This window comes from Cynocephalus volans, chromosome X (assembly GCF_027409185.1).
Source record: "Cynocephalus volans isolate mCynVol1 chromosome X, mCynVol1.pri, whole genome shotgun sequence".
NCBI lineage: Eukaryota > Metazoa > Chordata > Mammalia > Dermoptera > Cynocephalidae > Cynocephalus > Cynocephalus volans.
The window spans coordinates 33,274,616-33,300,172 of NC_084478.1; the positions used below are offsets into that span (position 1 = coordinate 33,274,616).

At 40.3% G+C, this 25,557-nt stretch overlaps 1 protein-coding gene and 1 non-coding gene across 2 annotated transcripts in view; one reads left to right on the forward strand and one right to left on the reverse strand.

Moving 5' to 3' along the window:
* Positions 1-1,629: 1,629 nt before the first annotated feature.
* Positions 1,630-25,557, reverse strand: part of APOO (apolipoprotein O) — a 53,271-nt gene continuing 29,343 nt past the window's right edge. The window contains exons 6-9 of the mRNA XM_063084025.1: positions 22,950-23,041; positions 19,691-19,771; positions 4,838-4,907; positions 1,630-1,888 (exon numbers count right to left, since the gene is read on the reverse strand). Of these exons, the coding sequence (XP_062940095.1) occupies positions 4,872-4,907; positions 19,691-19,771; positions 22,950-23,041 (209 nt within the window). The 3' untranslated portion in view covers positions 1,630-1,888; positions 4,838-4,871. The remainder of the gene's footprint in view (positions 1,889-4,837; positions 4,908-19,690; positions 19,772-22,949; positions 23,042-25,557) is intronic.
* Positions 21,665-21,738, forward strand: TRNAV-GAC (transfer RNA valine (anticodon GAC)). The gene has a single exon. It is a non-coding gene; the product is annotated as a tRNA-Val (tRNA).

The window sequence follows — 25,557 nt, forward strand, 5'->3', positions numbered from 1 at the left end:
TCTGAGCTATCCTGGTTGGGAGATGATTCCCCTTCTGTACTAAACATGAGGATCAGACACTACTACGAGCTGGCTCTGTGATACCTAACCCTACCACCTGCATGGAGGAGCTAAGAGGCTTTAAAGCAATGTTTCAGGGTCGAGCCCGTGGCACACTCGGTAGAGTGCTGCACTGGGAGCGCGGCGACCCTCCCACCGCGGGTTGGGATCCTATATAGGAATGACCGGTGCACTCACTGGCTGAGTGCCGGTCACGAAAAAATGACAAAAAAAAACATTAAATAAATAAAAAATAAAGCAATGTTTCAATACTGACTAAAGGGTTAAAAATGGGAAGTAGTACCTTACAGTTAGAAGGCACTCAAATACTGATTAATGATCTCCAGAGCATGCTGAAGTGTGGGCCATTTCTTCTTAATCTTCAAGCAATCTCTACTCCTTTTTTTTTTTTTTTGTCTTTTTATCGTGACCGGCACTCAGCCAGTGAGTGCACCGGCCATTCCTATATAGGATCCGAACCCGCGGCGGGAGCGTCGCTTGGCCCGCAATCTCTGGTTTCTGGAGGTGATATAGGAAGCCAAGCCAAATGGAGAAAGCCTGAAATAATAATAGCAGATTTATAATGAGATATTATAATTTAACCACAGCTTTAATATATTCAGATGATTGGTACAGTAATGCAAAATTACTTCAGCATAAAAGGAAATAAAAGACTTCTGAGTGACTAGGGGTATTATTCCAGGGACAAATTTACTTCAGCTCATTAATCCGGTAACAATGCTGGCACCGTTCCTGCCATTTTGACTCTAGTAAGTATATTTAACATTAATACATGCATGTCCATTTGTGTATTGCTATCTTACAAACTGCCATGAGTTCTGGAAGGTTGACAATAAGGAATTAAATATAAAGATGACTTACTAGTTTCTAAATCTGATTGAAATTTGGAAATTCTAAACTCTCTTTTATATACTGTTCCTCTGTCATCCTTCCTGGCTGGCTGACAAGTCAAGAGAGGCTCCTGTTGATCCCACCAGCACTGGGAATACAGAGTTCAATGAGCTGTGCATTCAAGGGCCACAAAGAGGAGACTACAAGCCACACATACAGAGAACCCATACACACAGCCACATCCCCATTCATCCACTGGCAAAGGACATATACTACTTCATTATGAATCTCCTACCGGAAGATCTGTACAAACTAGGAGGCGATGGCCACAACAAGGGATCATTGTTACTGTTTTTTTTTTTTTTTTGCGTATCTTGTAATCAGTGTCAGGCAAATTGTATTACTTACAAGTGTTCTTGTGCAGTTACTGAAGCATCGTGCCTAAGCTCCAGAGCCACTCTTCTCTACTCTGCTCCGTTGTGGGACCCAGACTCTGCAGACTACCAGCTGATACTGCCCTAAGAAGAGTTTACAGTCGTCTTTAACACACATATACCGTGCACACCACACACACACACACACACACACACACACACACACACACACACACACACACACACACACACAGAAACGTGCCACGCATACAAACTACACACATGCACGCACACACACCATACACATGGGCAACAGATATGCTTCAACTGTCACTCAATGATATCAGAAAAGAAAGCTGGACAATTTTTTTTAACTTGGGTTTTAATTATGTACATAAACAGCAACATGAGAACGAGGAGTCCTAAGGCTTGTACATTATCTCTAGGTGAAAGGATCTCTGATTAGTCCAATTGTAGTATGGCATCACCCAAGATAACAAAGAAACCTAGAATAGTTTTTCCAGAAGAAGAAAGCCAGTTTACTATAATCAATACTGACTTTTCTGCCATTTTTCTGTAGAAATCCTGATTTACTGTATGGAGTTTCCAAAGTTTACCTATAACTAAAGGAAAGAAAAGAAAAACATAAGTAAACTTTGCCAGAAAAGATAAAAATGACTCTAAAATTATGTATTTTGAAAATTCTTTAGATTTAAGTCAAGAAACCATATAAAATATTTACATTATCATCCCACAACTATAAGGATCATGAACTAAGGAGAACTAATTATTCCTATTTTATAGATGGTTAAACTAGAATTCAGAAGGGTTTTGTGTTCCATCAATACTACACTCAGATTCTCAACTGGCTGTGTATCTGCACATAATTAAACAGATGGAAGGATGAATAAATAAAAAATAAATGCCTAAATGGCATATCACACATCACATCCTCCCCTTCTGCAGATCAAACACCTACATTTCCATCTATCTGCTGGAGGAGAGCATGATTATATTATCCTCAGTCTGAACCTTTCCTCATATTGCCCCATCATTTTCTGAAATGAAATACACATATATCCAAAGACATAGCAAAGACAGAGTCTTCTCCAGATTGCTGTTTTCCTAACATGTAATGAATATACCTAGCAATTTGAGGTTTATAAATACTTTAGAGACCAGTGACTACTTCCTTGATCTTTTAATATAAAACCAAAGATTCTTAAATTAAACATGTAAACCACTAGCTTATCTTTTCTGTCTCAGCTTATTAATCTGTTTTTGGCTTCTCTAATAATCTGATAGATTTACTGCATTGTTAAAAACTAAAAACTGGAAACAACCCATATTAATAAAGATTACGTAGATCATGGTAGTTCATACTGGGGAAATCATTAAGCAACTGAAGAAAGAATGAGGTAGATCAATAAGTACTGAGAGGGAATGATGCACACAAAATAGTAAGTGAAAAAAGCAAGTTCATTCATTCATTCAACACAGGTAAACATAGAACTGTCTTTGAAGTATTCTTAACCAAAAAATTGAACCTAAATCTGATTAAGCCTTCAGATCCAACTATCAGGTTATGGGAAATACAGTTATTAATGAGATAATCAGGGAAATCTGCACATTGACTGAATATTAGATGATATTAAGGAATTAGTGTTACTTTCTTTAGGTGTGATAATAAAATAACGATTATGTGCTTTCAGGGAGCTTTCTGTATACTTGCAGAATAATATGAGGAATATTATCCCATTTTGTCAAAAAACCAAAAGCACACATGTGTGGATGGATATATAAGTCTGGAATGATATACCAAACTATTAACAGAAATTAACTCTGAGAAAGGAATAAGACAAACTTTAAAAAAAAGAAATTTTACAACCAACATGGATCACTTTTAACACCTCCCGTAAAGATCTAAAAAAACAAAAAATGAAATCAAGGTTGTGTATACAGTAAGCTGAACTCTGGTCTGGGATAATCAATGTGAAGTCTCTAGAGGACATGTGTGGCTCTCTGGCTGCTCACCTACTAGTCCCCTGTCCAAGAGCATATCCCACACACATCTGATCCCCCTCCCCAGACATGCTGATTCTGGGGTGGGGCCTAGGCCTCTGCCTTTTAACAAGCTCCTGGGTAAGTTGTTTGTATCAGAGAACTACTGAGTTTGGGTTACTATTTGAAGGCCTGCGATGTGAAAGAAGAACTGGATTTGTTTTCTGTGACCCACAAAGCAGGATCAGGACTGCTGTGTAGGAGTCAGAAGGAGACATTTTTGCTTAGTATTAGAAACAGCTTCCTAAAAATCAGAACTATCCAAGGATGACTGCCCTGTGGGGTGTTTCCTTTCAGTGAAGGTGTAAAAGAGGGAACATACAGTGCTACAAGGGAATCTGCTTGAGGCTGGGGATTGGGCCAAATGACTTCTCTCAAATTCTAAGTTTATATGACTCTTTGGGTCTCTAAAAATATGGAGAAAGCTTGAGAAAGAAATACTTCAAGCCCACGGTTTTCATAAGTTTTAAACAGTAGCCATGATTTACAAAAAATGTAACACTGATTTCAAATTTTTTCTGATTATAAAATTCATATTCATTGCAGAAAAATTTAAAAATACAGTAAACTGTAAAGAAGAAAAAAATGTAAAAATCATCCTACTACTGAAAGATACACACTTTAATTTTCTGTTGTATCTCATGGTCTTTATCCCCTCTAAAAATGTTTCCTACTACCTTTTTTTTTCATTTAACAATAATTGTGCATATGATCCCATGCAATTAAATATTATTGAAACAAAATAATATTCCTCTTTATGGATACACTGTAATTGAACCATTTTCCTGTTGCTGAATATCTAGGTTGTTTCCAAATTCAAAATAATCTTCTAATTACCAGGAAGTCACAAATGCTATTATAAAATTTTTAATATATAGACAAAATATTATTAATATTACTAGTGTTTTTGTACTTAGCAAGTACTCAGTAAATAAACATTAAGCAAATAAATGAAAATAAATGGTGAATTGAATATAAGCCCAACAGAAATCTCACTGGTTTTCTGACTTTGCCTGATATCCTAAATTTCTCTAGCCTAAGGTTATTCAATCTTTAAAGAAGGAATAATTACACCCAATAATGTAAAAGGAATAAAGAAGGAATTCCCTGTGTCACTTAATATTGCTACATACTCTTGAGCTTGTCTACAATAGTCATGAATTCAACAAATGTTTACTGAATATTAGATAAATTCAAGTGTGCTTACTATAATAAAGTGTTGTTTGAAAAAAACCCAAAAACCTAAGAAATAATGGCACTTTTCAATTGTTTGAAATAGATTTGTAGATAAATCCCAACTGTCTGGTTCTAGCTTTTCTAAAACATCCAGGTACATTTCTAAAACAAACACAATTAAATAAGTCATGGCACTAAAGCCCCCAAATTAGAAATGGAATAAAATATCTACATCAAATTGAAACTGCCATAATTAATTAAATTAATTAAAGACATGTCATTGCAGCTGGCACTAACGATGCTGAAGATAACCACAGAATTTTCTTGTTCTTTACCTGATTAAAATGGGCAGAGCTTGGAGGTTTTTCTCTACTTATTTCCAGGTGAATTCTTCACATTTCCTGGCTTGTAAAACAAAAGTAAGAGCTTTAAGACAGTTTGAAAAGAAATAGTGAAATTCCTCAAAGTGTCTTCAGTATTTGGCTGAATACAAACATTAAATATCACTATTTTGGGGTGGAGGTGGTCAAGCCGTTTTATTGAGAGGCTTGGGGAGGAGGGGTCAAGAAAGGCTGAGGAGGACAAAGAGATTCCACTTTTTGGCGGTTGCTGACTGTAGTGAAAACAAAATATAAATGGTCAGGCTTCCTCGGGGGTTTGGAATCTTGCCGAACATTTGATATAAATATGCACGTGTGCCCAGGTGTTCCTTGGTTATTGTCTAATGTAATTGCATATGTGTGCCCAGGTGTACTGGGTTATCCGACTTAAGCATGGAGGACGAGCAGCTCTGATCCACACTGCCCCCTGCCCCTAGAATACCCCGGGGGTGGGGCGGGGCAGGGCTATGGGGAGGTTGCTACTGCTGCTGCAAGCTGTTGCTGCCAGGGCTCCTGGGACCCTCCAGGAGGCTACCACCAGTGTTGCGGGAGTCTGCTGTAAGCTGCTGCTGCTGAGGAAGCTGATGACTGAGCTCGTGTCCTCTGCCAACAGGCTCCCGGGATCTTTCCCAATTACCTAGCTTGTGGACCTGTATGTGAAGAGTCTGGTGACCCAGTCTGTACAATGGGTTTGAAGGGTCTGTGGGCCCTAACCTGACAATACAGTTGGCTAAACAGGCAGGATTCCAACAATTGCCCTAGCAAGACACCATTAAATATGATTATGATGCAAAGTAACACATTTCTCAGAAAACTGAAGACATTACTAGGGCTCCCTGAGGGCCCTGCTGTAGACAGTGACTTGGCATAGAGAGCAGGAAATAAAGCTCCATTAATACTCATTACACAGATTCAGCCAAACAGTTGATTCTGTAAAACAAACATATCAGTAATGAAAAGATTTCTTAATTCCTGAAGGAGAAATACTCCTGGTGGCTGTCATTGCTGAAGAAGGCTTTACACCTGTGGGAAGGCTTCCTCTGTGTACTCCACTCCATGCCTTAGCCACCACAGGGGCCAATTCACAAAACGTGTTTACTCAAAGAGGTTAGAATCAGACCACACCCACTCTGTCTGGCTGCCATCTGGGAACATATGATTAGGTCATGTAATCCATGAGAAGTGGTGTAGGAAAGTTTCTACTGGGAAAAAGTCATATGCTAAATGTTTAAAGCCTTACTTTCTTTCCTATATGCTTTTAAGACTTTAATTCTGAAAGCATGTTAATCAGACCTGCTTTACGTCAAAGATCCAAGCTCTCCTGAGATGGCAGTGTGAAAAACACTAGGCCGCAGGTGGGTGGGCAAGGGGGCTGGGATTCTGTGGCTAGACTCGACAAGGTTCTCCTGGCAGCCCTCTCTCAGAGTTACTCATGGGTGAAGGAGGGGAAGAAGGTGAGAAGTCAGTAACACATGACTAACCCTGTCATCTCAAAGAATGGTTTCTAGGTGAATTTGGGGTTTACCTGAGTGGTTAAGAACTGGTCTATAAGCACTGCTTTACACTCATTGTCCCAGCATAATCAATAGTGTCCCTTTTCACTCACAAGAATCTCCTGGTTTGGATGATAAATTATATGGTCACCCTATCTACACACCATATCTACTTGATGATGGAATTCTGGGGAACAAAGCAATGTGCACTGCTTGGTGGATCAATATACGATAATTGGTCTACTTGACCTCTGAACCTAGCTCTACAGGACTCAGTATCTTTGTCCTCATCCTCTTCCTCCACAGCTACTGCTTAGCCCTGCCTCCATACCTGTGAACATGAGAACACACGAATGACGAACACACACACACACACACACACACACACACACACACACACACACACACACACACACACACACACACACACACACACACACACACACACACACACACACACACACACACACACACACACACACACACACACACACACACACACACACACACACACACACACACACACACACACACACACCCCAGAGACCTTTTTGCTGTTCCTTGAACTTGCCAAGCTCCTTCCTGGGACAAGACCTTTGCAAAATGCACCCCTTGTTATGGATTGATTGAATTGTGTCCCCAAAGTCATTAAAATTTAATCCCCACTGTAACTGTTAAGAGGGTGGGAAATCCTATTACAGTAATTGAAAGGGGGGGCTTTGAAGAGGTGATTAGATTGTTGGATCATGGATTAATAATGATGGTCAAGGGTGTGGTTCTGAGGGCTTTAAAAGGAGAGTGGACGAGAGATTCTTTCTGCTCCGCCATTTCTGCCATGTGAGACCACTGGGTCACTGTTGCCAGCACCAAAACCCTCACCAGATGCATTCCCTGGACTTTGGACTTCCCAGCCTCTGAAACTGTAAGCAATAAATTTCACTTTCTTACACATTACCCAGTTCTGTATATTTTGTTATAAGCAACAGAAACTGACTAATACAGAAAATTGGTACCACTTAAGTGGAGTGTTGCTTATAACAGACACTTGAAAATATGGAAGTGGCTTTGGAACTGGGTAATGGGCAAAGACTGGAAGAATGTGAAGGAGTAGGCCTAACTGCTGGTGGGAGTTTAAAAGACAAGAAAACCAGGGAAAGTTTGGAACTTCTTGGTGATGAGCAGACTGCTGATAGAAATATGGACAGCCAAGGCCATACTGAGATCTCAGATGTAAATAGGAAGGGACTTATTGCAAACTGGGGCAAAGATCACCCATGCTATGAACTGGAAAGGAATTTGGCCACCTTCTCTTCATGACCAAAAGTATTATGGAATGTGGAACTTAAAGGTGCTGACTCAGGGTATTTGGTGGAAGAAATTTATATGTAGCAAAGCATTAAAGAAACTGCATGGCTAATTGCAACAGCCTACGCTGAGTTATGGCAGAAAAGGCATGACATAAGGTAGAACGTATAACTAAAAGGGAAGCAGAGCATAAAGATTTGGAAAACTTGTAGCCTGGCCATGTGGTAGAGAAGTGGAGAGCATTTTCAGGAGAAAAAGGAAGATTAGTACAAAAGAAAGGGATTATCAAGACAAGGGGGAAACGGCCCTGATGCTGCTCCCCACACCAGCACCCTGGCTGCTCTGGCTGCTCCAGCTCTGGCTAAATTGGCCCCACATGTGGCTGGACCCACAGCTTTGGAAAATACAAGCCGGAAGCCTTGGTGGTGTTCATGTGGCATTAGGTCTGCAGGCTCACAGAATGCTGGAGCTGGGAAGACTTGTGAGCCTCCACCCCAATTTCAAAGGATGTACAGAAAAGCCTGGGGGCCTATTAAGAGATTTGTCACAGGGGCGGAGCCACCACAGACAGCCTTCACTAGAGCAATGCTGATCAGAAACGTGGGGTAAGAGTTGCAACAGAAAAACCCCAACAGCATCATGCCTAGTGGAGCCTTGAGAGCAGGACCGCCATGGAGACCCCAGCATTGTGAAGCTACTAGGGTGCAACACCAGCCTGCGAGAGCTGAAGCATGGCCTCAGACCAGGAAAGCCACAGAAGCAGAACTGCCTGAGGACTTGGGCACCCAACCCCTGCCCCAGCGTGTAGAGGACATCGAACATGGAGTCAAGGTACATGATTCACCAGCTTTAAGATTCAGTGCCTGCCCTGCTGGGTTTCAGACTTGTTTAGGACCTGTTACCCCTTTCTTTTGGCCTATTTATCCCCTTTGTAGTGGAAATATGTACCCTATGCTTGTCCCACCATTGTATCTCAGAAGTAGATAACTTACTTTGATTTTACAGATAGGACTTTGAACTTTGGACTTTTGAGTTGAAACAAGACTTTGAGGATAGTATTTACCTGTGAGAAGGACATGAACTTTGGGGGCCAGGGGCCAAAGGAAGTGGAACGAACTGTATCCCTCAAAGTCATTAAAGCTTAATCCCCACTGTGACTGTTGGGATGGTGGGAAATCCTATTACAGAAATTGAAAGGTGGGGCCTTGAAAAGGTAGTTAGATTGTTGGGCCATGCTGTAGTGAATGGATTAATAATGGTGGTCAGGGGCGTGATTCTGAGGGCTTTAAAAGGAGATCACATGAGAGTTTCATTCTCTCTGCTCTGCCATTTCTGCCATGTGAGACCACTGGGTCATTGTTGCCACCACTAAGACTCTCACTAGGTGTGTTCTCTGGACTTCCAAACCTCTGAAACTGTAAGCAATAAGTTTCATTTTCTTGCACATTACCCAGTTCCGTATATTTTGTTATAAGCAACAGAAACGGACTAATACACCCCTTGACCTAGACTGGTCAATCTCAAATTTTGCCTAAATGCCATTCATCCTTTAGATCAAGGCTTTTTTGTACCCTGCCCTTCAATTCAGGTTAGGGCCTTTTATTCACTTTCATAGCACCCAGGTGCTTCCTCATTTGTATAATTATTTCTTTCATGTTTGGATTATTCATTAATCTGTAAGCTTCATAAGGGCACACTATCCCTACAGCCTTCCTAGCACATAAGTATTCAAATATTTGTTGAATAAAAAAGTGGAATGGAGTAGAACCTAGAGATATGATGAGTGTAAAAAAGAGTTTGGGTGTGTGATTAATGAAAAACAGGAAAAGATAAAAAAAGAGGCTTATGATAGCGAGTGAGATAACAGTGTCCAACAACTGGGTTGTAAAAAAAAAAAAAAAAAAAAAAAAAAAAAAAAAATATGGTTTTCTACCTAGTTAAAAATATTTTAGGTCTGAATTAACATGATGCCTGCCAAGTACTGATTAAATTCTTACATAGTCTACTATCTATACTTGCCAGTATGTCAGTCTCAAAAAATAAGATGCTAAATTCATAAGCTTTTTTGTCTTTCAGACAATAATAAAATGAGCACACAAAAACATTCTTCTGATTGAGAAAAACAACTCTGTTGCTAGCATGATTTCCCTGTTTGGTTACATATTACTTATATTATAACAAAACATGGTAGTCAATATCTCACTAAAAAAATATTGAGCCCATCCACCCACCCTATTACAAATCAGACCTCTCTTGGCAGAAATGGTCATGATCTCAGAGAAAATAATATCCTGACTTCAAAAGGCAGTTCTTGATCTAGCACAAGCCAGAAATCAAAATTGTTTTGCATTTTCAGAAAAATAATTTTATTTAAAATATTTTATAACTCAATCATACTTCATATAATTTAATTTTGATACATATCTGATTGTGGTTTTTAACTTTATTTTCTTTTTATTTATTTTAATTTTAATTTATTTTATTTATTGAATCAAAATTGATTATAGATATTTTGGGGGTTCAACATTGAGATATGTTGATCAAATCAATATTACTACCATATATATTGTTACAAATCGCACTTATTCTTTATGCCCCTTGTCCAATCTCTCCCCCTCCCCCTATCTCTCCCCCCTCTAATTACCCTAGATTTCTTCTCTCCTTCTGAAAGAATAATGGTTACTCTGTTGATTTGTTGCCTAGATGATCTGTCCAATGCTGAGAAGTGTGATTAGGTCCCCCAATATTATCATAGAGCAGATGCTTCTTCTGTCACTCTGAAATAGGCTTTGTGGAGAGAGACATCCTCTTTTCTTTATCGCTGCTGGTGACTCTCCTTGTGTCAATGCACTCTAGTGGCTGGTGGACCATCTGCGTGGTGGTTGTGGCGTCTAGCCACTTTCACGGCAGCCATGGTTATTGTGGTGGCTGTGATGGGCCACCTACACGGAGGTGATGTTTTTGGCATGCTCCTTCATGCTGGTGGTGTGCCTGGTTGTGGGGTGTGTCTGTTCCCTGGCTCCATGCCTCTGGTCACCGGGCAGGCCACAATGCACTGATGCAATGTGCCTGGTTGTGGGAGGGGGGTCCGGACCCCTTCTCCATGACTTGGGTCCCCGGGTGGTCCCTGAGGTGCTAGCGTGGTGTGCCTGGTTGTGGGAGGGGGGTCTGGTCCCTGGCTCCGTGCCTCAGGTCACCAGGTGGGCACTAATGCGTGGGCACTGTGTGCCTGGTTGTGGGAAGGGGATCTGGTCCCCTTCTCCATGACTCGGGTTCCCGGATGGGACCTGAGGTGGCTGGTGCAGTGTGCCTGGTTGTGGGAGGGGGGGATCCAGTTCCCTTCTCCATGCCTTGGGTCCCGGGGTGGGCTCCAAGGCACTGGCACTTTGTAAAGCCTGGTTGTGGGAGGGGGGTCTGGTCCCCAGCTCCATGCCTTGTGTCACTGGACAGGCCCCAAGGCACTGACATGGTGTGCTTGGTTGTGGGAAGGGGTTCCGGTCCCCTTCTCCATCCCTCAGGTCCCTGGGAGGACCCTGAGGCGCTGGTGCGGTATGCCTGGTTGTGGGAGGGGAGGTCCAGTCCCCTTCTCCATGTCCTGGGTCACCGGGCAGGCCCTGAGGAACTGGCATGGTGTACCTGGTTGTGGGAGGGGGGTCTGGTCCCCGGATCCACACCTCGGGTCACCAGGTGCACCCTGAGGTGCTGGCGCAGTGTGTGTGGATGTGGGAGTGGTGTCTGGTGTCCAGCTCCAAGTCTCCGGCTCCCAGGCAGGCCCCAAGGCGCTGGTGGTGTGCCTGGGCTGGAACTAATTTTTTGTCCTTCGCTCACTTCTAAAACGGGGGAACTTCCTGTGGGAACCAGTACTTGAGCTGTATTGGTTGAGCTATATTGCTGCTTTGCTGCTGTCTCCCTAGGGAAGGCTTTTTGTGCAGCTCAGGGTTTAACGGTTGACCTTAAAGGTACTTCCAGCTTTCCAGAGACCCAATGTACCTGGGTTGTGTAGAAACTCTGATCTGGGCCTGAGCCTTTTCATCAAACTGCACCCCATGCAATTCTGCATTCCCGACCACTCTCCTCTGAGTGGTCCTGTGCTGATCAGGGGGAGGATTGGCTGTCCTTGCTGTGACCCAGTGTTCTCCTGGTGGTGTTCCTGTCTCCCCCACCGCCCATGCTCCAAAAACTTCCTGTGGGACGGGCCCTGCTCCGGTCCCTTGCGATGACTCACTGGCCTCTGAATGGCTCCCCTTTTTCAGCTGTTCTGGCTCCTCACTCCTGCGTGGGTCCATGGGAATCCTATTAGTGGTTTTGCTGTCCTGGGGGCCGCCAAGGCCCTCTTCTCCCCTGCTGCCTCCAAGCAACTCCATCTGAAGGGCACAGCTGCGGCTTCTGCCGGCTCCTGCTCCATGCGCTCAGTAGTTCCAGCATTAAAGCGGCCGCAGCCTGAAACGCTCAGAGCAGTTTTTTCTTTCTTTCACCATTGTTTCTCCTGCCTTCATGAACTCTGTAGGTGTCTCTTCCTCTTCCCCCGAGCTCCAGCGGCCCCAGCTTGTCTGATGTTACATTTTTATAGTTGTAAAATTCGTTGATTTGTGGGAGAGACTGATGCTGGGAACCGTCTATTCTGCCATCTTGACCAGAACTCTTAAGTTTATTTTCTTACCATGTCCACGAACATGAATGACAATTTCTGTTACCAAATTTGAAACTTTTAAAAATCAAAACATTGATTTCTAATTAATATGCACTGCCATGTGAAGGGGGATTGCCAGCCAAACCTCTGAGGTATACTGAAACGAGCCTACTGAAATGTCTGAGTTCTTTACTGGTTGAATTATTTTGATCAATTATTTAACTTCCCCCAAATGCAGTTTCTCACTTGTAAGGTGGGGATAATAACAGAACTTGCCCCACAGACTCTTCCTGAGCAAAAAGCTTAGTGCCCAGGGACAAGCTCATAACAAGTGCTCAGTCCTATATGGTAGTGACTTAATTTCTTTGATGAAAAAATAAAAGGTAAGGATAAATGACCTGTTAAAGACCCAACAAAGTTCCAGTTCACTGGATATGGTAGACAGAATAGTGGTCCCCCAAAGACATCTGCATCCTAATCCCAGAACCTGTGACTATGTTATCTTACGTGGCAAAGGGAAATTAAGGTCACACTGGAATTAAGGTTACTAATCAGCTGCACTTAAAATAAGGAGATTATTTTGGATTATCTCGGGTCCAGTCAGATCACATAAGTTCCTACAGTCTAAGAAGGAGGCAGAAGATGGGGTCAGAGAGAGGAGACTTGAAAAGGACTTGACCTGCTGCTCCTGGCTTTGAAGATGGAGGAAGGGGGCTGTGTGCTAAGGAATGTTGTAGCCTCTAGAAGTCAGAAACAGCCCTCAGTTGACAGCCAGCAAGACAGACCTTGGCCCTATAATGACTCAAATCTGTCAACAACCTAAATGAGCAGAAAAGGTATTCTCCCCTAGGGTCTCCAGAAAGAAATACAACTCTGCTGACACCTTGATTTAATATTGAACTTCTGACCTACAGAGATAAGTTAATAAATCTGTATTACTTTCAGCCTGTGAATCTGTAGTCATTTGTTTCAGTAGCGATATAAAACTAAAGCAATGTTATACGGGACTCAGACATTATCTTCTCAGGCAGAAGTGAAAATGTACAGTGTCACATGAACAGTGGTTGATGACTATCATGTGCTCGAGTCCATCATTTTATGTGTTTCTCACATGGATAAACTTATTTAATCCTCCAAACAGCTTCAGGAGGTGCTACCCCAGTTCCCAGGGTGCTAGAGTAACTTCCCAAGATTTCAGAGGTGGGGCAGGAGCCTGGTGCTTCAGTGTGATGAGATCCACCCTCTTAGCCACCAGGCCACCTGCATCCTACCAGTCAATCTTTTCTCATACCAAAAGAGAATGCCTTTCTAAAGAAGAGATGATTGTTTTTTCCACAGGATTTCTAGCTTCTTATTTTGCTGAGTAATGATGTTTAAAAAAAGAAAAGGAAAACCATTGCCTAGTACACCTTTATTTCTTAGAATTTTAGGCAGCAAGAAACTAGAAAGGGCACAAATTCTGAACAACTTTAGCTTTTTGGAAAACCTACGATATCGTCTTTATTTCTTTTTTTAATTTTATGGTGGTAAGAACACCTAACATGAGATCTTCCCTCTTAACAGATTTTTAAGTGTACGACACAGTATTGTTATCTACAGGCACAATGTTGTCCAGCAGATCTCTAGAATTTATTCGTCTTGCTTGACTGAAACTTTACACCCGTCGTTAGCAGCTTCCCATTTCTCCCTCCCCTGAGCCCCTGGCAACCACCATTCTAGTCTCTGCTTCTATGAGCCTGACTATTTTAGACACCTCATGTAAGTGGAATCATGCAGTATCTGTCCTTCTGTGACTGCTTATTTCAAAGATGAACATTTTTAAATCACATAACTTACTTTCAGCTAAACTTTCCCGTGTTTAAAAATCTGAAGAATTTCAAATGAAGGAAGAGAAAGCAGGGCATGTTTCCTAAGGGTAGCGGCTGTTGCTTCCCTTTTATTTTCCTGCTGAGCTAGCCAAGGGCCTGACAAAAACTATTAAAAGCTCAGCTTTAGAAGTTCTGATCAGTGTTCATGTTGGTGACAGGTTTGTGTTTCTCTATGTATTTTCCTGCCCTTTAAATAATTAGTTATTGTTGTCCTTTAACAGTCATTCTACAATTCCTCGATAGTAACTTCTATTTTTTTAAAATCCTGGTGAAAAACTAAAATATGAAATTTACTGAGACATACTGCTGTGTTTAGCTAATTGTACGACAACTCCAAAAGAGCCATCTGTGACCCTGAGGACTGACACCCACAACTGGCCTCTATGTCTGATACTCAGACCGTGGGCTGGGACTATTCTGAAAGGGTTTCAGATTAGCAATGGACAATCAATAAATATTTCACGCTTTTATTAAGCTCCTATAGTCAAAGAGTAAAAACCAAAATGGAAAAGATCAATAAATCAACTACACAAAGAATTTACGATCATCAAAAGACACCAAAACTGAAAATACAAGCCCCAAATTTGGAGAAGGCATCTGCAAACATGCGACCAAAAATATAAATATCTAGGGAAAAAAAGTAAGAGATAAATGATCCATACGATACAAAAAATAGCCAAAAGACATGAACAGACATTTCAAAAAGAAGCCAATAAACATGTGAAAAGATGATCAACCTCATTAGTCATCAGGGAAAGGCAAATTAAAACCATGATTAGAAATTCTGAGAATATCCTGACATACCAGATAGTGAGGAGACTATCCCAGACTACTTGGGCATGTCAAAAGGACTCAGAGCCAACTTCTACTAGTAAAATGGGACAATTGTCACTTTAATAAGGATAAGAACTGCAAAGCATTCAAACCCATCAAATGTTTCAATCTATAAATTCATAATGATTAAAAAAAAAACTAATTGGTGAGCTTCTGAGGATGGGAGGGAACCAATTCTTTATTTTGAAACCAGATAAATAAGAGAAAAAAAAAATCAGGCAAAATTTATACTATCTTTCCTATATAAACCATAACTGGGAAACTAAATAGATAAGGGGAAGTGGTTCCTTATCAAAACATTCCAGCTAATATGTGAAAATGAAACAGCAAAAGTAGAATATCATCATTTTCCAATGGGTGCTAACACTAAAAAAGAAAAGTCAAACCCAGACTTATGTGCCTGTATAGACCTACCGCCTTGCCAAATGGATCAAATGTGAACTGGATCAAGCAGTCTCTGGATCCAGCTGCCAATATGCAGGAAATGCAGAGAACATGTTAAACTGCACTGTAACTGTGCAATCAGCAAAACTCAAACTGTTAGAAACCCTATAGGTCAAATGTGCCAGGTCCTTTTAACAGATAAGTTGTACGAAAACTAAAAGGATGGAAGGAGGACCTGTAGATTGAGAGACTTAAAAGAAAAAAGAAAAGAGTTAAAAGGCATATAAAGTCAAAAATAATGGGCAAGACTAAACTAAAGTGACAGGGAACGAATACTTAGGTGATAATGCCATAAAGAAAGACAAGAAAATGATTACAATAAAAGTCGGGATAGCAGTTTTTCTTGGAGGGAGGGAGAGGACTGTGGCTGAGATGGGCTACATGGAGGGGTGTGGGTAGAGGGGCTGGCCAAGTTTTATTTTTTTGTTCTAGATGATGGTTTACAAGTCTGTTTACCTTATGATAATTCACTTAGGTATAAAAAAATTAAAAAGTTGTTTAAGGAAAGCACGTTATTGGGGCAACTAGGGAAATTTGAATATGGGTTGTATATTAGATGGCATTTACATAAACATAAACAGTGAAATGTTAACTTTTCTGAGTACGATAATGGTATTGTGATTATATGGATTAGTGAACGTCCATATTCTTTGGAAATACATGCTGAATTAGATATGGGTGGAAAGTGCAATGATACCTACAACTAACTCTCAAATGGTTCAGAAAAAGAAAATGTGTGTGTGTGTGTGTGTAAGCACCACACGTGTAAAAAGATAACACAAATATAGCAAATGTTAATTAGTGAACCTAAGTGAAGGGCATATTCACTGTATTAGTCCTGCAACTGATCTATAGTTGTGAATTTTTTTCAAAATAAAAATTGGGAAATTACGTAAAGCCACATACACACATACCCCATAATGAAAAACTATTTTAAAGCCACCAGGCTGGCAAAAATGGAAACAACCACTTGGCATCATCTAGTAAAACTGAAGATGTTCAGACATTATGAACCAGGAATCCCGGCCCAGAAAACCTCTTCACCAACCATGAAGCAAGCACATAAATGCTCACAGATGTGTGCTTAATAGCGGTAAAACTGAAAACCACCCAACTAACCATCAACATGGGTATTTTTCCACAAAGAAATAGTCTACAGCAGTGAAGATGAATAAACTACTGCCATATATAGCCCATAAACTTTATATATATTTATATTTACATTCGGTATATTTATTTATATTATAAAGGCAAAAAACAGGCACTTCAAACTACAGTGTTTTAGAATATATACATATATGGTTAAGCTGAAAGAAGAGCTTAAAGAAAAACAAGTGAAGGAAAACCACAAAATTCTAGATAATGGTTCTCTCTGGGGAGATGGAGGGGCCCTTGGAAGGCGTTGGTAATTTCTTATTTTTAAAGGTAGATCGTTGGTTGGTACATGTGTGATCATTATATAGTTGGATTTTAAACTGTATAAATATGTTATATATTCTTTTATCTAAAAAAACAAAACACAAATCCTAGACCACAGTATGATGACAATATGTCTGGACACTCCTATCTTGGCTTCACAGCTCCGACAAGAGTTCATTTTAGCTGAAGCAAATAAATTCCTCTTAAGTGACCAATGACTGTGACAGACTGAAAGACTACCTCATCCAATCTTTATTGGTAGAAGACTCAGTCCAAACATTTAGAATCAATTCTAAAAGAGAAGAGATATGGCAGAGCAGCAAAATGCCACAGACTTGTTTAGGGTACCTGAGAATAATACAGCCCCGTGGGAAATAATGCAATTAAGAACTGAGCCATCATTCATACCATTTAAAATTTCAGGGACCTGTTCTAAACATAATGTCCACGCATTTCTTTGACTGTGTACAACTAAAAGCATGTACATCATAAGAATACAAATAATTATGAATTAGATGACACCTAACTGAGACTGGTAATTGAAGCCTGACTTGAAAACCAACTTCCAAATGAGCCTAGAAATAAATAATCTCCTTTAGGAAGTGTCCCCCAATTCCTTTTAAAGAGACAGACTCTCTTCACCCAAAAATCTTACATTTTTTTCTGTGCCTTTCTTCTGGCACTTATCATGTTTTGCCTCGTATTTTGGTTATACATTTTCCTATCTCCTTTACTAGATTATAAATTATCTGATATTCTAAGAGCATATACTCAGCTCCAAGGCCCCAAAAGATTCCTATTCCAGGGTAGCTTAAATCTTTGCTCTCATTAAAAAAATAAAAACAAAAAAACCCTGGAACCCAGAAAATACAACAAAAACAACAAAATCAACAAAAAACAAATGGCACTTTATCAAATAATTCCTGAAATCTAAGCATATCGAATCTTGAACTAGGAGCCTTCTGCTATTTTTCACTTAAAACTAGTAGTCAATGTTTAATGTTTAATGTAATGAATGTCGATATTATCACCTATTGAGAACAGACAAATGTCAGGAAAATTATGCTTGGAGAGTAAACAAATGGGAGAATACTTTTAGTTCTCAATGACTCTGAAGAGGGAAAGGGTATAAAAGACTAGAGAAAAAAATGTAAACCAACCATGAGCTAATTAAAAATCTTTACAATCCCACTGCCAAAAAACCTACATATAAATTTGAGTAACTTTAATCCTAACGTTTTCAAATTACCACAAAATGCTGGCCTGTGTAATTTGCATTCCATCCACAGTCCCGTTGCTTCCGCACTGGGCCGAATTCTCACAGCAGCCAGGGAAAGCTGTTCCCAAGCTAGAGGCTCTTGTGGCCCCCACTTCAGCTTTGATGCACGCCTGCATCTGCACAGACACCACACTGAGCACTCAGAGGCTCCTGGGGGGTCCTCTTCTGCCCTTGGTGTGCCCCAGTCTGCGGTCACACCACAGTGAGGCTTGGAGTTGAGGCTGATTTAGTAACACTTTCCATGTTTCTTTCTAGGGGTGTATACAGTTGTCCTGACATTTTATTTCCTTTCCCATATAAAATTCAGTGTGGACTTGTTAAAGAATTTTTTAAACAAGAAAGAAAGCTTCCACAGAAAATGTCAGAGAAATGAAAATAAAACTATGAATGTTTATTCTTTAAAAGGGATTGCCAAAGGACACTTGATACTGATTAAGAACTTCCTACTCAAGAGCTAGTTTTAAATAGGCTTGAGAGGGACTAATTCCTTTAGAAACCACCAGCATAAAAAGTACTCTTAAGATTTCACTAGAAGATTATTTATATAAACAATAGGAAGGGCTTATAATTTATTCTACACGGTCAGTTCCAAATTTCAGTTCAAAATTCTGAGTGTTAATTTTGAGATAGTTTTATATCTATCTATCTATCTATATCTATATCTATATCTATATATATATATATTTTTTTTTTTGGTGGCTGGCTGGTAGAGGGATCTGAACCCTTGACCAGCACCAGTTCTAACTGAGTGAGCTAACTGGACAGCCAATAGTTATTTACATTTTTAAAAGAGTATTTTCATTTGATGTAATTGGAGTCAAAATGAACTTTCTTCAATCTATGATGTAGAAAGTACATTAATACTATAAGAACCCTAATTCTTTCTTGGCTGACTATTACCTCTGAGTGCTTAGAGGAGACATGATTCCTTGTTCTGTACTCATTCTTCCTTATCAGGGGAAAGAGAGAATGTTCTAGCAGGCACGGGCAACATTCAATCAGATATGTGGCTACTAGAAGAGACGAAAGGTGACACATCTTTACAATTATACAATTTCCTCCCTCTGCTGCTCATCTACCAGATAACACACAGAGAATGTGGCTGGTTCCCAGCACAACATGGCTCATGCCCATCTGGGTCAAGAAGGCTGGGGAATGAACAGATACTGTACTGTTAAAGGAAAGAATGGAGCTTATGATAAGTGAAAAAGTAAGAAGAGGTGGGTGTCTCAATTATTTGTTATTCCTGGGAGCACAGTATATTCCCTTTGAATCTAGTTTTGATAAAACTTTTGGATAATATGCTACACTTTGAGCAAACTGTAAATACAATAAAGTGGCCCTGCTGATAGAAAACAAATGCTCAAAAGTTCTAATGCTCCTCCAATAAAGGGCACCAGAAAATCTGAGCTGGAGACATAACTAAAAACAATCAGAAAAGGCAAGTAAAGCAACAGGGTTATCAAGTATTTTATAGAACCCTAGAGAAACCACATATTTAAACCAAAAGAAGACAATGAAAAAGATGTTTCTCACCTTTTGAAAGTTCTCCTTCCACAAATCTTCTACAACTACGTATCCTCGTAAACCCAAGTCATATAATTTCTCCCCACTGACCTTGAAACAAAATAGAAAAGACCTGTTGCTATTCCATACATAACTGGTAAGGAAGAGAATTTTCTGATTTCTTTTTTCCTGTTTCCAAATAACTGTATGTAAGCATATGACTACTGCAGGAAGTCTTGGGACATATACATTAAAACTATATAACACAAGTAAATGAAAAGATAGTAAAAATGACAGACTAAGACAAAAAAAAATAGTCTGGTTGTATATAGTTACCTTTTAAAAATAATTTGCTGTTTTATTACTATAAATTATGGATGTATATCTTAACATTTCAAAATTTCAAGGAAAAAAAAATGCAGGAGACCATTACTGATATGTGAAATTCCTGGAAATCAGACACAGAATCACATCTAGCATCCTGCCTGGTACATCATAGCCAACCAGCTCACAGTTGCCATTTGCTAAGTTGAAAATCAATCATTCATTTTAGGGGCTTAGATGAAAGATAGGTGAACCCAATGAAGATGATCCCAGTTTTCCCAGCCCCCGCCAAAAAAACATAAAGTCTTTGAGTTTCTATAGGGTATCCTGATCCAGAATTGTTCCTCCAACATCCTGAGAGGCAGGCCCCAGGGTCAGGGAGCTCATGACTTTAAAACATGCTTGTCTAACTTTGGCTAGCTGGCTTTTAATTGCTGGAAACTTTTTTTCCTTAAGTACTGAACTTTCCAAAAAAAAAAAAATGCTTCCACTAATTTGTATTCATTGGTCCTACTTATGACAAAAAATGTTGATTACTCTTCACCATAACAGTATTTCAAATTTCTGAAAGCAGTTATTATTCATTTTCTAATTTTTATAATAATTAATCTTTGTATAGCATTTTGGTTTACAAAGCACTTTCACATGAATTATCTTTATCCTGTATAACAACTCTGTGTGGTAAGTAGACAAAGACTATAAGGGAACATTCAGAAGCCAAGTGACTTGTCTAAGGTCACAATGCTAGTAAATCCAGTGATTTTTGCAATATGCTGATTTCTTACAAGTTATATTCTTCCAGTTCCTCTTATTGTTCTTAAAATATATGATATGATATGATATGATTCTCAGACCTATCAGTAGACACAGTGAGCATGTACCACATATATGGTACTATTTGTGGTGTCTTGCATTTCTGAGACGGAAATGACATTTTCCATCAGTCTAAGGGTTTTCTTATAGTGCTTTCAGCTAAATGCTTCTGAACAAAAAACAGAACACAAGCAGTTAAGTGGCCTGTCCAAGATCAGGATATTCATAAAAAAGAAAATTGAAAAACTGTTAAATACGAACTAAATGACACTGAAACAATATCGGAAAATCTCTTTCAATCACTGATGTTTGTTTTATTTTATTGTGGTAATATATACATAACATTTATCATTGTAACCATTTTTTGGCGTATAATTCAGAGGCAGTAAGTATATTCACAATGCTGTACAACCATCACCACTACCCATTTCCAGAACTTTTTCATCATCCCAAACAAATAACTAATGTTTTATACCTAGTGAAAATAAATTGTTTTGTTCTGGCTTATTCTAGGTATAAAATAAAAGACAAAACTCCTCCCCACTGACTTTAAAAATAAATAAGAATGCAACTCAGATTTGTATCCTACTATCTTGGTTGTGAATACAAAAGATGTTTTGCAACATATGCTGTGGCATATAAGACAAAAAAAGACCCACACTCTCGGAGCAGCCTCATATGCTTCTCAACCAGCAGCCAAGCCCACTCTCCCCACCCTCCCCACCCCAGCCATTTACTACTTAATGCATAACAGACTGAGGTGATGTTTCATTATTTTTATTATCTACAGCAGGCAGACATTACTCACTGTTCCTGAGCTGGGGCTGGAGCAGGGACAGAAGCATTAACTACCTGCTTCCATGGGCTGGCTGGTTAGCTTAGGTGGTTAGAGCGTGGTGCTGACAACACCAAGGTCCAGGGTTCAATCCCTGTACCAGCCAGCTATCAAGAAGAAACAAAACAAAACAAAAAAAAACTATCTGCCTCCAGGACTGTTATAAACAATGGCAAGCCCATGCTGGGAAGATCTTACTGGCATTCTCCACCAAAGCCATCAATCTCCCACAGCTGGGGCCACTGGACCACCACCTACCTATACAGCCCAATCTAGGAATCTGGACTCAATTCTTTCATGAGGAATCCAGGGAGTTCAGCATTAGGTGGGTCTGGCTCAGAGCCTGGTTCTGGTTACTGCACTCTGTTTCCTCCTGGGACTGAGTCTCCATGTGATATGGCAGTTCTGGCAACTGAGTCCCTGTCTCCATAATCTGCCCAGGACCTGGAGACCTAGAGCTTGCCTTGCTCTTGTCAGTTTTTCAAAGGCCTCTATGTCTAGAGTCCCACTGACTCCGGATACTACCCCCTCAGGGTACCTACTGGTCTACATCAGTGGTTCTCAAATCTCCTGGGCATTAAGATCACCTCAGGGCTTGCTAATACACAGACTACTGCCTCTTACCCTCAGAGTGTCTGATTCAGTTGGTCTGCGGTGGGGCCTGAGAATCTGCATTTCTAACAAGCTCCCAGGTGATGCTGATGCTGCTGGTTCAGGGACCACACTTCGAGAACCACTGGTCCAGTTGTACCCATGTTGCCTGCCACTGTGATCTACCTACTTGCCGGGATACCGTCAAGCTGAGGCCTGAAGGCTAAGAAAGGAGCAGCCAATTGAAAGCCCAAGAAAGGCATTCCCAACAGAGAGGACTACATTCCCGGAAGTCCCCAGCAAGGCCAGCGAGGCCAGTTGCCAGTACCAGGGAGAAGGTGTGAAGGCCAGAGCACAGTCTGTGCCTCCAACTCTAACAAGAACAGGCTGTGATCAGACACACCCAAACTGACAGTGACCCACAATTAGCAGCTTTGTAATTTTAGTCTCTAGACTTCCATGTAAGTATGCAGAAAAGGTATCTTAAATTATTTTTGATTAACATTCAAATTAATGTGCATTCTCTGAAGATTGGCATTGTTGGAAGGGGGACCAGAACTGAGGTACATAATAGAGAAAAAACATTTAAATTTGCTGTAGTTCATCTATATGTACAAATTTTAGTCTGCTGTTGTAAAAATTGCAAAATAAAATAAAATTAAGCAACAAACCCATATGTACAGAAGCAAGAATGAGGGACATCCTAGCCTGTTGGGCCTAGCTTACCTGGGCAAATGTGATGGCTTGTTGTGGATAATAGATAGAGGCAGCTAATCCCATGAAACCAGGTGGATAGGCCAGCTTCTTTATTTTTGAACCTAATAAATAAAAGGTTGTACACACCATCAGAGGATTCATTATCCTTACCATCACAGTTTATCTTATACATTTAATATGAATAAGATTTCTTTGGTCCTGAATTGAGAGAATGTGCCTAATAATATCATATGCACCAAAAAGAACCACCACTTTTTCACAACTTTATTGAGATATAATTCACACAATTCACCCATTTAAAGTGTACAATTCAATGGCTTTTAGTATATTCCTGGAGTTCTGCAACCATCACCACAATCAATTTTAAAACATTTTCATCACCCCCCAAAGAAACCCCACACCCATTAGCAGTCACCCCACAATTCCACCATCCCCCCAGCCTTAGGCAACCCGCAATCTACTTTCTACCTCTATAGATCTGCCTACTCTGGACATTTCGTGTAAATGGAATCATACAATATGTAAGATTTCTTTATGTGTGTGACTGGCTTCTTTCACTCAGCAAATGTTTTTAAGAGAACCACCATTTCTAAGGGAGCAGAAACAAAGATTGTTTTGAAAACAAACAAATGAAATAGTATTTTGGTTTCTAGGGTTTATGTTCTTTAACAGCAAACTAGCTTTCTATTTAAATACTAAACACAAGTGTTCCTCTCTTCTCCTTTCTGAAACTCCACTAAAAAAACAGTAAAAGAATAAAATACAGATTAATAAGCCCACAATTAAGAGAAAATATATGGAGGAGCCACTGGCAGATAAGAGGTATCAACCAGTTCTCAGAAAATGGAGAGTGAGGGCCGACCCCATGGCGCACTCGGGAGAGTGCAGCGCTGGGAGCGCAGCGACGCTCCCACCGCAGGTTCGGATCCTATATAGGAATGGCCGGTGCACTCACTGGCTGAGTGCCGGTCACGAAAAAGACAAAAAAAAAAAAAAAAAAGAAAATGGAGAGTGAATGGAAACAAGAGGACATGCAGAGTGAATGGAAACAAGAGGACATGCAGCCTTGAAGTCTTGAGGAAGGGCCACAGCTATGGAGGGAGCAGATCTGTCCCAGACAGCCCCAGGGACACTCTAGACCCAGAGGTGGCAGGTACAGTGGTGAGTGGAGACGGTAACCAGGGATCAAGACAGGGGGACAAATTCAAGTCCTGTGCATGGACCAGTTGACCTTTTCCTTCCCCCACACCATCCCAGTGCAAAACTGCCCATGGCCAGGAATTCACACTGGGCCAAATTTTCTGTTGAGAACCAAGATAGCTGGGGTGTGTGGGTGTGTGTTAGTGCCAGAGAGTAAACCCCTCCTCACACTGGCACCAGCTCATACCGGGATAGAACCTGCCTGTCAGCAACAAGCCCATCTACGCACAAAAGGCTCTTACTAGAGTTTCAATGGTCTCATTCTGAAACATGACCAGACAACCAAGTATCGCCAGTCATTTGAGGAATGCCTGCAACATAAAAGAGAAAGACTAAGACAAGCAAGAAGAAAAAAATTACCCACAGGAAACAGAAGAACTTCAAAACAGAACTAAACTTGTTATTAAGTATCATCAAATAAATTCAAGAAGCTACTACATTAAAAGAAAAAAGAATTCTATGAAAAAAGGAACGTTCAGAGAACAAGAAAGAGCTCTTGGTAATTAATGACCAAAGTAAAAAAATTTAAAAGGAACAAAATAAAATGATCAAGAAAATATAAGAGACATATAGAGTCATTTTAAACAACCCAATTGCTAATTAATATGAGCTCAAGAAGGAAAAAGAATGAGAGTAAATTTTTAGAGAAATACAAAATAGCTATCTTCCTTCAGCTGAAGGCTATAAGCCACCAAAATGTCCAACTAAGGAATGAAAACATCTATATCTAGTCATAGCACCATGGAAATTCAGAACACTAAAGATTAAGAGAAGATCCTCAAAGCTTCCAGAAAAAAAAAAAAAAAAAGAATAATTTCAGAAGCAACAAGCACCCAGACTAGTTACTGACTCTCACATCTGCAACACCAGAAGCTAGAAGACCTGGCCTTCAAAGCTTTGATGAAAAACAAATTCTATGCCCAATCAAACTATCACGTGGTATGAGGGCAGAAAGTAATTTTCAGACATGCAAGGTCTTGAAAAGTTTGCCTACAGCATGTTACTTTCTTGAAAGTGACTTAAGCATGTAGTCCAACAGCATGGCAGAGTAAACCAAGGAGAAGATGACATGGAACTCAGAAAATGGGGGCTCAAACCCAAGTGAGTGTGAAGGAGCCAAGTCCCAAGACAACAGCTGGGTTGAAATCTCAGGCCAGATTGCAGGAGGATGCAGAGCTGTGGGAAAAGGGGGAATCAAAAGAATAAACAGCAGGATGCAGAGCTCAGAGAAACCTGAGAATGAGGTTAAGAAGACTGGTAGAGGGCGAAACAGGAGAATACATGTGGACTTGACACTAGAAACAGTCTCCACTGAGAGGCCCAGTGTTTTTGACACGGGACCCATACAAATGCCAGTGTGCTGTATACTGATAATACTTACATAGTTCTAATAATGTAAGTGCTATTTATTGGTTTT